This window comes from Hakea prostrata, chromosome 2, assembly GCF_041222555.1.
Source record: "Hakea prostrata isolate BN-2017 chromosome 2, UWA_Hpros_2, whole genome shotgun sequence".
Taxonomy (NCBI): domain Eukaryota; kingdom Viridiplantae; phylum Streptophyta; class Magnoliopsida; order Proteales; family Proteaceae; genus Hakea; species Hakea prostrata.
The window spans coordinates 62623129-62637525 of NC_142601.1; the positions used below are offsets into that span (position 1 = coordinate 62623129).

The following is a 14397-nucleotide window of genomic DNA, read 5'->3' on the forward strand; positions in this document are numbered from 1 at the left end:
TTTACCATCATGTTGTCTCTTCGTACTCTTTATCCATGATAATTACTGCAACTGTACTTGACTTCACCTCGGTTATTTATTCTGGGAACTAGTCAGTTGCATTTGTCTTATCCTTCTGCGCCCCTTTTGTTTTTCTTTCTCTTCCTCTCTTCCAAAACTAATAGTAATTTTGTTTGCCATGGTTCCTTGGCTTGTGTAGAATTTTTGATCAACTATTTTTGTAGTTTTCTGGCTTTATGTGCTGATGTTCCGAACACCTGCTTGCTGTACTTTGCTTTGAGTACTGCAATGTTGCCTGTCTCCTTGCTATTAAATGTTCTCTTGATCCCTGTTTCTATTGTCTGATTGGTGTCGCTTGAATAAATTTTGGTTTGTCTGCGGTCTTTGTATGTTAGTTTGTCAATGCTGACTTGTGTCTCGTAGCCTTATCCTTTGTTTTTGTGTTTGATATATCCTCAAAATTGGTAAATTTGAATTTTGAAGTTTGTTTTTGGCATAGTTACTTGATTATGCTTATATGAGTTCATAAGAGATAAATTTTTGACATGGGGTACTTGTGTGAGTGGGATTTCTGTGTGTTGTAACCTACTCACAGTGAAGCCCCTAACTATATATTTTGGTTTGTCTTATGAAAACATTTAAAGTTTTCCTTTCTTTTCAGTTTGATCATGACAATGTAATGTTTTATACATAGTGGGAAATAAGGGTCTCAGTTTTCTCCTTTTTGGAGTCTTGTGATGTTGTTTAGTGTTTGTTGCATGGTAATATATGTTAAAGTTTATGGTTATTTGCTTGGAACCCGTATTAGATATTCTAGAAAATGTTTTGTCTGGAAGGTGATAGCAAGTTCAGTGTCTATGTGATCTTGCAAACCTTGGTCCTGATAAGGTGGCTAGGAGGGCTGGAGTGATAGTAGAAGTATGGGGCTATTGGATTTATCATTATAGACATGACTATCTTTGGGAGCATTGAATGTTCTTGGTTTGTTGTTTCTTGGTTTAATTTGTCATCTAGCTTGCACCATGATTTTTCTACTGTTGAACATTGTCCATCATTTTCGTTGTTTCTTCTTAAGTTGGATTTGTTTATTAGTAAGTTCCATGGTTTTGGAAATTGCAATTGTAATCAATGGTTGTTGTCATTTCACACTTATTGCTGTAATTTATTCCCATAACTGTCCTCTGAAAGTTTTCAGTTTCCAAATTCACATTTTATACTGTCAGTGTAGGTTAAATGGTCGACGGTACATGCTTGATGTCCTAATTTTCTGATGTTTTTTATGGTTTGATTGTGACCGTCGGTGTCCTTGAGTTTTTGTCTGCTTGGAAGTGTTTGCTATTGAGCTGCCTGTAACTATTGATTATTTGGACTGCTTGAACTGTTGTTTAATCATATGATCGTGTTCCAGGGTTTTCTTTTATCTCTGAAGTGGTCTTTTTATTTTGAACTTGTAGCTCGAATACCTCTTTTGTATGTTGAATGTGGAATGATGGATTGAGTTTGAATGGGTGTTTGATTCAGGTATTTGACAGCTTCTTGGGCGCACATGCTTTAAATGCTTATTGGTGAATTGCAGACAATGTAAACTCTGGTTTGATGAAATGGTTGGCTGTACTGTTGTCGCCGCTTCTCTTCTGTGCCCCTTTAAGATGTGGTTTGCTTTTCTGTGGCTTGTAGTCAATATTGGCAGCTAGGTTAGTTTTAGTATCGCGGAAAGTTCTCTACCTATTTGTAGGAGCCATATGCTACATTGCTTTTTAATGTATTTGAACGGTAAAAGGTTCTCTGGGTTCCTATTGATGGATAAAAATATTATTACATAATTTTCTTCGTGTTGGCATTTGCGTCGTGCACAAGTACGTGCATTTATTCTTTTAGGTTGACAAATTTTGAGGGTTTTAGAACAACAATTGGCTTGGTGGACTAATTTTTATGTTTTTCTTTTAGTGTTTCTAAATTAGAACTTTCGAATATGTTCTGAGGTTAAAGATTTAAAAGATGCTTGCCAAAGGTTTTTTCCCTGATTGGTGGTACTTACCCTACCCTACTTTACCAAAGGATTTTTAATTGTTTGGTCATTACGAACTATTTGTATTTTACCCAAGGATTTTATTAATGAGTTTCTTGTTTAAATTCATTATCATCAGAGTAATTAAGAATATCCTAGCTCAGTGATCTTAATGCATGGGTTTTATTGTGTAATTACCTTGTCGGGTGTGCCATATATCTTCTAATTATTTTTTTGGCCTATGGTGTGGAATTTCTTGATGTGGACTCTTAATTGGTAATTCATCTAAATGTCATGTAATTATTTTTCGGCAAGTTTATTTTTGCATCTGTCTGAAACTTTTTTCCTTTTGAGTTTGAGGCTACTAATCTTTGGAGAATATTTTCCTCGAATCTCTTAATGCGTTCTCATTGCCACTGAATGTGGTGTACATTGTCCTTTAATAATGAGCTTGGGGGTGTGTGTAAGTTGGGTACTTGAGTGTTTGCTTGCAATCATCACTTGCATTGCCTAGTACTTAAGTGACTTTGTGGTTTATTAAAGTTTTGAGGTAGAAGTTAGTTTAAATTGGGTACTTTTGTGAAGTCGTAGCATTTGAAAATTTGAGGTTAGTGTAAGCTGAGTTGGGATTGGTTGGTTACTGCATTTGGTTTCCAGGTGTGGTTTGATGTGCATTTAATTTGTTTTCAACTGAACTTTGTGTCTTGGTCCGGTGCATTAAAAATTTCTTCATTATTGGCAGTAAAGCTAAATTGTTTTTCTTCTGCCTTTCCCATTCATGTTACGTGTAGGCTAGAATGAGGTTTATTGTTGGTCTTTGCCAATATCAACTAGCAATCCTAATTTGCTATAATGTTCAAAGGATTGTGTACTAGTCTTTCTACTCTAAAGTTTCTTAAAATATTATTATATTTTCAAAACCTAACGTTGGGATGAAATTGTAAAGAAAGTTTGCAATAAGCTCCATAACACATGTTGAAACCCATTAGATTATTTACCCCAAAAGAAAAAGAAAAAACACGAGATCAATGTTTCTTCTAATTGTAGTTTTTTAAAACTGAAGAGGTTACTTCCTGTGCTATGTTGTAATGAGTTTTCATGTGTTCTGGTTTTTGCACTAATATATGTCTCAGGGACTGATGTCTTGGGACTGGGAACTGACTATTATAGTTTGTGTTCTAATGCTTTTTATGGCATTGTTCCTCTCGTTGACTAACTATAATGTGCTTAATTCTGACAAAGGTAGGAAGGGGAAGTGGAGTTTTATGGTTGTTTCCTTTTTCTTAAGCCATATTGTTGGGAATGGGGAATTTTTGCTCTCTCTACCTCTCTCTTATTTTATTTTGGGCTGAGGGTTGGTGTGGGGGTGGAATGAACGGCGAGTGGGAGGTTTTGGTTACTGCACAATGAACTATGCAATAGTTTTGCTTCCGTGCTTTTACCCTGCAGCCAGCTTATGTGGTCACGTCTTGAGTGGTTAGACCAGCAAAGGCATGGATTGACGTTGAAATTACCCAGTTTGAGCAGCTCTGTGGAAAGTGCAGGAAAATTTTAATTAGATTTGGCTTGCCCAGATGAATCTGTTTAGATGGTGGCAAAGCAGGGGATATATAAAAATGATAGCAAGATATTGTCTACTAGATATGCTTTTTCCAGAACTCAGACCCGAACTTGTAATCGAATCTATTACTGATTTCAGCGTTAATCATTTTATGTCTGGTGGCATCTCTTATCAAATGGATTGTCTGATGCTTTGTGAGATATTGCATGCATTTATCTCCATACCCCAAGCTTCATGTGGGTTGGCAAATAATTTTTTTGGGGTTGCTTCCCAATTTGATGGATGCGGAAAGTCTGGGTTGTAAATGTTTTCAAGCAATTCTTAAGAGTGGTGGTTCGGTTTCCGGTTGATTCAAGTATTGTTTCTACTGGTTGTTTTCAAGCAATTCTTAAAATAGTATCCAAAAGGTTTTTTTTGTTAATTATACTTCAAGAAAGTTCAGATTGTCTTTGGGCATCGCGGCGTTGAATCATCCAGTGATATAACAAGACAAGATTCAATTGGTTTCCGGTGAACTGTGTTGATTAGATAGAAAGAGCTGGTTTTGTATGAAATTTGATAATCGAGTTTTACTTATTTTTCAATGAAGAGAAGTGCCCCCAGGATGCATTAACGGATTTACCCAACAGAAAAATCTTCCCAATTAGATATCTTATTAACGATTGAAGTACATCTCTTTCAAAGAAAGTGTCCCATAGAAGTATGATGCTTCATTACTGCTTTCCCTATGAATCATCTATTGCTTTATGAAAAGAGAGAATTGTGTTTTCAATAAAAGGGTTTTTGCGTCAAGACTTGGAGAAAGCCTATTCGTGATTGTTGTGTTTACGTAGCCGTCATCCGTCTATAATTAGTTGTTCAAAAAGTTAACTAAAATTTATGATTTTGCTTAGAATTTCTGACGTAGATATTTTCTCAGATACGTATATCTACTCTTGAAATGCAAAATAAAGTTGGGTGTGAGGGTGGATTCAAGTTTTCTTTTGGTACAAGTTGGGTGGATTAAAGTTATCCTATGCCCACCAGGGGATGATATACTCATTGAGTTGAAAGAAGAGTTGATTAAAAAAAAAAAACTTTTTGGTTGTTTTTATGCTTGAAAGGTGTAAGCGAATGTCATGAACACGATTAGCTCTTGAGAGATAAATAACATAACCGGTGAAGGTTAGTGGTTGTTTGACAAGGTATAAAAGGTCGTCTGCTGAGCACACTAGTGTATCATATAAGGCAACATGTGGATTATACGAAAAAGAAGTTAAGTTAGGCTTCATCCGCTTCCGTAATAGCCCCCATGCTTCAAGTTGATTCTCCTAGAGATTTGTGATATACCCCTAAACACAATAAAATTCTAACATTAGTATTACAAATCACATTTACTTCATTAGTGCTCTTTGGAGGAAAATAATAGTGTTCCTGATTTGATTCATCTACTAAATCCACAAAACCATTTTCCAATTGTAAGCTATGTATCCATGTGTTGATGCTTGTGAGAACTCTATAGGGATTTGGTGATTATTTTTTGAAAACTAAATTATTCCTTTCTACCCATACAAAGTAGCATGTAATAATGAAAATGGAGAGACACCACTTCTTTGTTGTGTAGTCCAACTCAGCATTGTTTAAGATCGTAATGCCCCAATTGGTAATTGAACTTTCTGCTATTGATTCGGTTCTAAGTCCAAGTCTTCCAGTCGCCATATGGTTTCATTTTGTGTTTCAACAAAGCCCGCATGTTGGGTTCACCACCAGCCATTGTGAGAGGACGGCTTTCATCAGTAGTCCTGCATTCAGTAAGCGCCAAAAGAAAGATTTAAATTTTGGGTGGATGGGTAATTTCCAAAAAATTCTCCACCATGTTGAGGATTTTGTTGTGATTGGTTGGTTATGTATCATCAACTCTTTGACTGCTAATTTGGCGGTGAATTTCCCGGTTGAAGAGGTCGCCGAAACCTATTTATCATCTATAGATAAAAAGATTGAGGTTATTAAAAATTTGATTGTAGTTGTGGAGAGAAGAGAGATATTTCTTGTCTGTCTAAACATTTTGCAATTTTTGTGCGACAATGGCCTTTAGTGTCCCATATTTCCTCCTCAGGATTTTGTTCTGCAATGGTGGCAAACTGTTGGTGCCATGAATCATACCAAAAGAAGGTGTTAGAGCTAATTCCAATTTGTTGTCTTACCATTTGTTACAAAAGTGGAAGAATACTACAAATACTCAAATACTCAAATACTCAAATATCAATTCTAAGTGAGAAAAAATCCCAATTTTGAGATCTGTTTAATTTGTGCTGCCCATGTTTGAAAATAATTAAACACTTCTCAACTCCCCCAGTTCCCTTTTTCATTTGAGACTCCTTTTTCTCCTCTGTAGTTCCTCCTCTCATTTGAAAGCCTACTAATCAGAATAAGGATACTTATTCTCTTCTTCTTTCATCAAATAATTAAACAAACAATTCATGATTTCAGAAATAGAAGGAATGAGATTTGGTTATTGAAAGACTCTCTTATATTATGTTTCAATAAATTAATGGATATCTACATGACAGATAAATAAAACAAAACTTATAAGGGGAGGGCTTTAATTTCATTATAGGTTTAGTCTTTGCTTGCAAATTAGAATACTCATTTTCATCTTTTGAGCTTCATACTCTTCAGATATCGGTTAAGCCCTCTCCTCCAAAAATCTGAGCAGTTGGAGACTTCTTGAGCTTGAAATTGTTGAAGAAACAAAAGAAAGTTTGGTTTTAGTTGCTAGAGCCAAAGCTCTAAGAGAGAAATTAGTAGCGAAAACGACGAAATGTCCCCCTCAAAAACTCTATTATTCAAAGCATAATGAAAGTATATATACACTGTCAACATTGAATTAGACAACAAAATTTTCATGTATATTTCACATCAAAAAAGTATAATTGATCTTTTGTGACCCAAGGGGTCCTTAACAATACAATTACATGTTGAGAATTACAATCAATCAACAAAAGTTCATGTATATTTTGTTTACGAGATTTGTAGTATTTGATAATCCCCTAGCCCAATTGGGAAAACATTGGGATAGAGAGGATGTATATTATTGATGGGAGGCAAATTTAAATCTTATGACATTTTAGTGATTCTTTTATAAAATTTTGAAAATTAATATATTTAGTAATATTCATTTCACTAGTAGATTTTCGGTCAGAGCAGTATATACATGCCAATATGCCATAGCAATAGGTGCATTAATAATCTACTAAAATTGAGGAGTTTTTGTTAAGCATGATTTTCTACTTATATGTTAGTAATTATCACAATGAGGAAGATGTTGTTAACCAGCCACATGGTAAATTGAATGCAATCCAGATGGAATGTTATGCTTTTTTAGTGGATTACATGAGAGATTGTATGGAAAGTCATGTTTGTTGCAATGGTCAAATGCTCATTCATTTAATGATTGACCATGGATACAAGCCCTTGTAATAATTCTCATTTAGTTTGTGATAGATCCAATTTAGTTGGGATTTCCTACATTTTGGTTGTATATGAGAAATTGTCTAAGCCTAAATCAAAGTGGTTTTTCTTACCCAGAAAAAATCAAAGTGGTTTTCAGTTTAATGGGTTGGAATCGAAAGATAATCTCATGGGGAACTTGGATTAAGTTCAAGTTGTCATTGATAAACATTGACCAAATGTTGGAACAAAAATAGCTGTATACATCTTAGTGTTCTGTTTTAACAAAGATTGGACAAAATATTTTATCAGGTCTATTTATATAAAGAAATGAATGAAGAACCCATGTTGAGCCAAACCAAAATTCCAAATCTCCTAAAAACTTTAAACTGTATTGGAAACCGGCAACTTCCAAAAACCCACCTCCTTGTTTTGTGTGGTGGACCAGCTAAACTTAGCTGGTTTTCCACTTTCCTATAAATTGATTATCGATTGCAATTGCAATTTTAGCAGAGTTTCGCTCCTGTTGGACTCTAAAAAGTTTCCCTGTTTTTCTCCAACAATATTTTTTCACCTGCTTTCAGTATTCTGTTTTCCCATAAATTGATTTACTCTCTGTTGGACTCTGAAAGATTTCCCTGCTTTAAATTTCTCAGAGTCTTGTTCTTCAGAGCCTCTCTGGGTCTTGTTGTGATTGTCATCGGTTTGCTAAGCTTTGGTCTTTTTGATTTTCGGTTATCAGACTATGTAAGTTCGCTAGACCTTATTTTGCTTCTTTTCTTTCCAGTTGTTTGTGGGTTTTATGAAAGAATTTAGCTCTCTTTCTTTGTTCCTTGGAGGTAGTTTTTATGTTTTCCGGTTTTCATCTATGTTTTTACTCTGTTGAGCTTCTTCTCTTCCCTACTCCTACCTCTCACTTAGAGGCGCCCGCTTTGGGGGAATGGGTGTTGGAATTGTTTCACTCGTGCATGTCGCTAACCAGCATACAGATAGGCTTGGATTGTGCTTATATTTTTTTAATTTTGACTTGACTCTAGCCCAATAAACATGGAGTAGTATTTCAGTCTAGATTATCTTCAATAGCGAATAAAGAAATTGCAGGAACGAAAAAATTTAGAAAGGGATTGATGGAACCTGAGGATTTCACTCTTCAACATCGCGTTTGATTTTATTTAATCTAAGCTGAGATGGAAGGAATCTTGAGTTTTTAGTTGTGAATTCTTAATGATTGATTCTTCTCTCTAATCAATTTTTCTTGGGTCGAGGGTTGAGGAAGGGGGAATGGAAGATGGGGACGGATTAGAATTCCCAGTCCGGTGTCACGTTTCCATTTATGCTGTTGAGACCCGGGGGAGCGTTTGAGCCATGGAACATCTAGGACAAGCATCTATTTTTTGGTAGTTGCTGCCCAAAATTTGGCTTCTTGATCTTTGGGCTGTTTAATTTTGTTAGTTTATTTAGCAAGGTAAATAGTATCTTTCGTTTAGCAGAAATGGATTTCTTTTTCCTTCTTTCCTGGGCACATGTATGGTCTTCCTTTGTCTTTAATAAAGTTTCTTGCTATATTGTAGAGTAGTTCGATCACTTAAACTTTTGTTTACTCCAAAAGTTTGCCATTTACTGTTTGCACTGGGCCAGTCCAACCTGCAGCATTTTTGAACCGGAGAGGCTGCCATTAGAATTGAATTACTGTGCTGATATATATAGACCAGTTGAATGATAATATTTGGTTTGAGCCAGAACCACACTTTTCGCCAGAATCTTTCCCATGATTCTTGAGTTCAATGCACAATTTTACACATGGTATCTCTTTATGTTGGAGACTTATAAAGGTCCTGTATCCATATGCAAAATGCAATAAAAAGCACATTTCATTGGTCATGATGAAATCTTATGGTTTAGCATTGCATGTCAATGTCTTCTCTTGGAACACAAAATATAGACATTCATTGAAGTATTAAATAGCCCTACTCCCTCTCCCTATTATGAAGGTGGCAAAAACAAATTTTTGGTGGATTCCTAGATTAGAGAATCATATAGAAGTCGCCATAGAGATACTTGCTACAAATGGTGCTTATTTTAGTATACTAACCCCATCTTGGAATGACTCAGACTGTATGTGCATCATTTGCTAATTTATCTCAATATGTCTTAACTGCTTGGCTGTACAGGTATTTACATGTGATTATTATGTGCATGAACTTCTATCTTCTTTCTGCACATTTGCTTAGCCAAGAACTGAGTATGGCTTAAACATTATTTTTGACTTCATGTACTCCTCTATGGTTAGTAGCTTCTCCTTCCACCCCCGTTCCTCATTTTCCTTTTTTTCCCATTGGATTGCTATCAATCAGAAACCGTTGAAAGATAAAAAGGGTATATTTTTATTTTTATTATTTCAGATATATTCTCTTATGCCTTTCCTGTTCAAATTCCTCAGTACCATTCTGTAAGGTGAGTTCCTCTGGAGTCTTGCTGGGTTTGACTTGTTTCTTCCATATCAGCTCCCTAGACTTAAAGGGTCACCTGTGGTCATTTCTTTAGGTTTATGCTTGAAATTAACAGGGAAGAGACTTAAGTTGGTTGAAATAGTATAATGATGAATGTTTGATAATTTTTTGGCACATATAACTGTTTGATAATTGTCCATTAGTAAAGAATGATTCTGTTAGAAAACCTGTTTTTATCCATACCTTGTAAAGGTTGTTTGTCCTTTCTCTTTTATGTATTCTGTGGTTGCTTGTGGCTCAGTTGATCACAGGTTTTTGAATGTATCTGCATATTTCAGTACGAGGCTAGGAAAAGGGATCATTTTATTTTAATCAATATGTCAACAACACAAATGTGACATTTTTCCTTTTTCTTTTTGCCCTTGGGAAAACTTACTAATGCTGTGTGGGATATTTGTGGTTTGGTTTTGGAGTTCAAATTCGTTCTTTGATGGTTGCAGCCTCTGAAGACCACCAGAATCCCTGAACTTTGTCATTTAATGCCCCCAAGATTAGAAAATTGCAGCATATGGATGCTGAACTTAGATATAATTGGAGTCTGTCATCGACAGTGTCTTTACATGACTGAGTGTTGAAGTTCAGAATTGTTTAGGTTACTAGCTTCCTATTAATGTTGCAAACATTTCATACCAAAATGCCAATTGTTTGCTGATGTTTCAGTTGTGATAATTTTAGATTTATCTGATGCATCTTGTCTTTGTTGTACTTTCAAGTTATATTCAAAATCAGGCACCTCATAGGTTATGAACCCATCTCAGCTTTACCTTTACACCTTTTTCTCCTGAAATGTTTAACAACTCTAGGGTCCCCTTTTTGTTGTTAGAACAAAAATATGGATATAAACTGAGCCAGTTTATTTCTGATGTTACTGCAATTAGGTCTTCTGATTTAGGGTGGCCCTACTGATGTTATTAAGGACCTCTAATGGTGTTGACTTTGGTTTTGTTTTGTTGAACACCATCCCCCTGCCATGAAGCAGACTGAAGGTGTAGCTTAGATGAGAACTTAAATAAAACTAGAAAGTCTACAACTTGGGATGGGCTTTTCAGCAGTCAGGAAACTGTTTGTGGCCCAATGCGCTCTTAACAATCTATGAGTCCCACTTGCTTGATTTGCTTGTTTGTGTTCTTATTCTGTATTGTGGCATGCCTTCTGGGTGATACAATAGTTCAAATCTCAAATTTAGTGTATGGATGACAAGTTGGCTTCAGTTCAGATTGAGTTTGAATACCTTGAACCTGGGTCTGCCTTAAATTTTTAAATCTATGAGTCCCACTTGCTTGTTTTCAGTTCTTATTCTGTATTATCGCATGCCTTCTGGGTGATAAAATAGTTCAAATCTCAAATTTAGTGTATGGATAACAAGTTGGTCTTCAATTTAGATTGAGTTCGAATACCTTGAACCTGGGTCTGCCTTAATTTTTTTACATTCAACTGCGCAAGCCTGTGTTCTTATTTGAGGGACTAATCCTGCAGTTAACACATCTTTTTCGTGTAAGTTTTGACATTGTTTCTTCTCAGCAGGGAAGGAATGTCTCCATGTTGCAGTAAGCATTGAAGAAATTGGCTTGTCTATCCAGGAAGGTGAAGGAGTTTTGGGACCTACTTCATTGTGGTGTAATTATGTCCAACATGGACTCACAATCTAAAGGTATAACTTGGGTGGGGAACTTGTATCAGAAGCTTGAAGCAATGTACTTGGATGTGGAAGATATGGTGTGCCAGGTATGCATCTATCACAACCCCTAAAATCTTCTGGCAACAGAAATCTCCTTTGCCACTTGTTTCTTTTGTCTTTGGGGGTGATGATCTGAGTTTCATGTGTGTGTGTGCTGTCTTGAACATTAGTTGTAGTCTGTACGAGTGTGTATCTGCACATATGGAAACACTCTTCGTTCACGCATGGATGTGCTGATAGATTCTCATCATGGTCTGCTCTATAGTATTGGTGGCTTGCCCTTGTTTCTCTATATGCAGATTGTATATTCACATTTTTGAAGCTTTTATTTTCCTAACCATGTGTTGAATTGCTTTATTGGTTAGGAAACAACTAAATATGTCGAAAATCGGGTGCAGTCGGTTGGTGGAAGTGTTAAAAAGTTTTATTCAGAACTGATGGAAGAGTTTCTCCCTCCATCCTCTGAAGATCCTGAGAAGCATAAGGCAGGCATCCGTGAATATCCCATGGACAACCCACCTCCAGCCAACGAATTGGAAAAAAATGATCCTCTTGGGAAAAATTTGAGTTGTGATTCATCAGTGCCTCCATCCTTGGAAGTTCCTGAGAAGCCAAAGGAAGGTATTGATGAAAATCCCGTGGACAATTCACCTCTGGCCAAGGAATTGCAAATAGTGGCACCTGATGGGGAAAACTCGAGTTGTGGATCATCTTTCAGGGTATCCCCAAATATAATGTATTTGCCTCCATCCTTGGAAGCTCCTGAGAAGTCTAAGGAAGTTATTGCCGAAAATCACATGGATGAGTCTCCTCTGGCCAAGGAGTTGGACAAAGGTTCTGACTCAGCTATAGAACAAAATGAAGATAGCACTGTGTTACGTAGAAAGCTAAAATTTGGGGTTGGAGAAACTACCGTAGACGATACACTGTCTTGTGTGGAAGTAGTTGCTCCTTCAGGGAATGATTTGAGTGGGAGATTTTTATCAACTGAACTCCAAAATGAAAATGACAGAACATGTGACGTAACAACTGAAATGTCTACCCTCACTTCAGTTGATGTCACACAATGCAGTTCCATGCAAGGAACTGGGAAGATTTGTGATGAGCTTTTAGATGCAGCTGACGGTGTTTTTGATGTTCCCGCTGCATTCTTCAAAAACGAAGCCGGAATTGGACCAACTCCTTCTGGAAGTATCCCACTGATTAAATTAAATGGTATTCATCCCTTTCCTGCATTTAGTTTGTTAATTTCTTAAATTCTGTTACTGAACTCGGTTAACTTTTGATATGTGCTAACGAGAGAAAGCAATGCAATGATTATCCTGAATTAGATGGTATCCTGCTCCCTCCAGGCAATGGTAGAAGTTTCAGTGCAGGCAGGCGTTTGTCCAGACCTGTGAACTTTCCTTCTGTTCTGCTTTTTTTTCTTAATCACTGATGTCATTTTTAGATGCAACTTTTAGGATTTTGTTATGTTGGATGTAACGACTAAGTCTAAGCTGTGCAGGAACATCAGATGGCTACAACGTAGAGGAAATTGCTAAAGGCAATGGTGTTGCCAGTTCAGATGAGGCAACCATCGGTGCATATCATTGTGCGAACCTTGAGGAAAGTTGTGTATTGGTGGACATCGATGAACTTCACGTTGCCTCCCAGAGGGCAGTCAAGAACAGATCATATAAGGTACATAAGCAAACACTCTTTCCTTCTGCACCCCCTGTTGTGTATGGTACATGCTTGTGCATGCAAACTCAGTGACCTACAGATAGCCCACAATCTTAATATTCTCCTGTCTCCAGAAAAAAATTTATGATGCTTTTGCTTCAAGGAGGAGATCGCAAAAGAAAGATGTGTATGAGCAGATAGCAGTTTTGTCTGGAGAAATTGATACAGGAACCAGCAATGAAGCTGGAGGAAGTTCCCGAACATCTACACTCATTAGGGAGTTGGACTCAAAGAAATTGCCAGTTCATGATCTTTGTGATTCTGAGTGGGAAATCTTGTAGATAAAATAGCAAAGATGCTGTGAAGAACCAAGTAACACCACTGGTTATGCAGGCAGATGTCAAAATTGTGGTTCTGAAGATTATGCCGTTCTGCATCAATAATGGTGGCCCCAGAGCCATTTCCAAGTACAGAATGAAGTGAGTTATTGGAAAAATAATAGGCAGTAGTAATTACTAAATCTATTAGTTTTAGCAAAGGAATATGTGCGGTAGTTAATTCAATAAAAATTTATGGCTGGGTTTCATACTGGTGAGTATGGAATGTTTTCTGGTGGGGCAGGGTTTTTTACTCGAGACTCTTATCTGCGGTCAAAATTTTGCAGTTGCCTATTGTTATAGAGCTGTGGTGGTTATTTTGTTTGATCAATGCTTCATTTAAAGCTGATGGGCTTTATTTTTATTATTTTTTTTACTTCTTGTCTTTCCTTATAATAGAGTTGCTGGGAGTGAAGAGTTTGTTTTTTTTTTCTTCTTTTTTTCTTCGTAATCAACAATCTTATTCATTGTGAGTCAAAGGCGTGGTCAAGCGTAGCTTTAATAACCACCCATTAGAACAAGGTCATGTTGTTGGACTCTCAACTGAGAAGGCCTTGCTAAGAAATCTGCAACAATATTGGATTTCTTAGAGATAAAATGGGTTTTGAAACTTAAAAACTTAGTAGTTAACACCTTTATTTCTTGTATGATAGGTAGAATATAGGGAGGGATAGGGGCATTACTGTACAGTCAAAATTTTACAGTCAAGATTCAACATGAATATAATCCATTCCTTTGCTAGAGCCTCAAGTAACCTAGCTCTTAATGTAAGAGCCTCACACTCTGCTGTGAAGAGGAGGATATTCATATAGGGTATAGAGTGGGCTTTGAACATTGTTACATAGATTTTTTATCGCAGTATATAGTTTGTGTAGGGTGACAATCCCAAGTTCAAACAATGGCTGATGTAATCATATCAACTCAGAGGTAGCATTAGTATCCCCTTTGTACTCAGATTTCGGTAGAGAGTGGGCTACAGTGGGTTGTTTCTTGGAATTCTACGAGATCAAGTTAGGGCCCAAGTAGACACAGTAGTCACTTGTAGATCGTCGATCAATAGTTGAATTGGCCTAGTTCGCGTCACTAAAGGCAGTGAGAGAAAGATTTGAATTTAAATTCAGAGACTTATCCTTTACAAAGAGTAATCATTCAAGTTGATTTTTACTTTC

The 14397-nt window shown here is 36.6% G+C and overlaps 1 protein-coding gene across 3 annotated transcripts; it reads left to right on the forward strand.

Annotated features, from left to right (window-relative positions):
- The first annotated feature begins 7460 nt into the window (after positions 1-7460).
- Positions 7461-13572, forward strand: LOC149025533 (uncharacterized). Of its 3 annotated transcripts, XM_089145745.1 has the most exons (6): positions 7461-7745; positions 11030-11233; positions 11357-11438; positions 11552-12401; positions 12694-12869; positions 12986-13572. In XM_089145745.1, the coding sequence occupies exons 3-6, from the start codon at positions 11436-11438 to the stop codon at positions 13190-13192; spliced, it is 1236 nt and encodes a 411-aa protein (XP_089001871.1). In that variant the 5' UTR covers positions 7461-7745; positions 11030-11233; positions 11357-11435; the 3' UTR covers positions 13193-13572. The 3 variants fall into 3 exon arrangements, with proteins under 3 accessions (XP_089001871.1, XP_089001869.1, XP_089001870.1); XM_089145743.1 differs by lacking the exon at positions 11357-11438 and having other exon boundaries at positions 7465-7745; XM_089145744.1 differs by lacking the exon at positions 11357-11438 and having other exon boundaries at positions 7465-7745; positions 11033-11233.
- Positions 13573-14397: the final 825 nt, after the last annotated feature.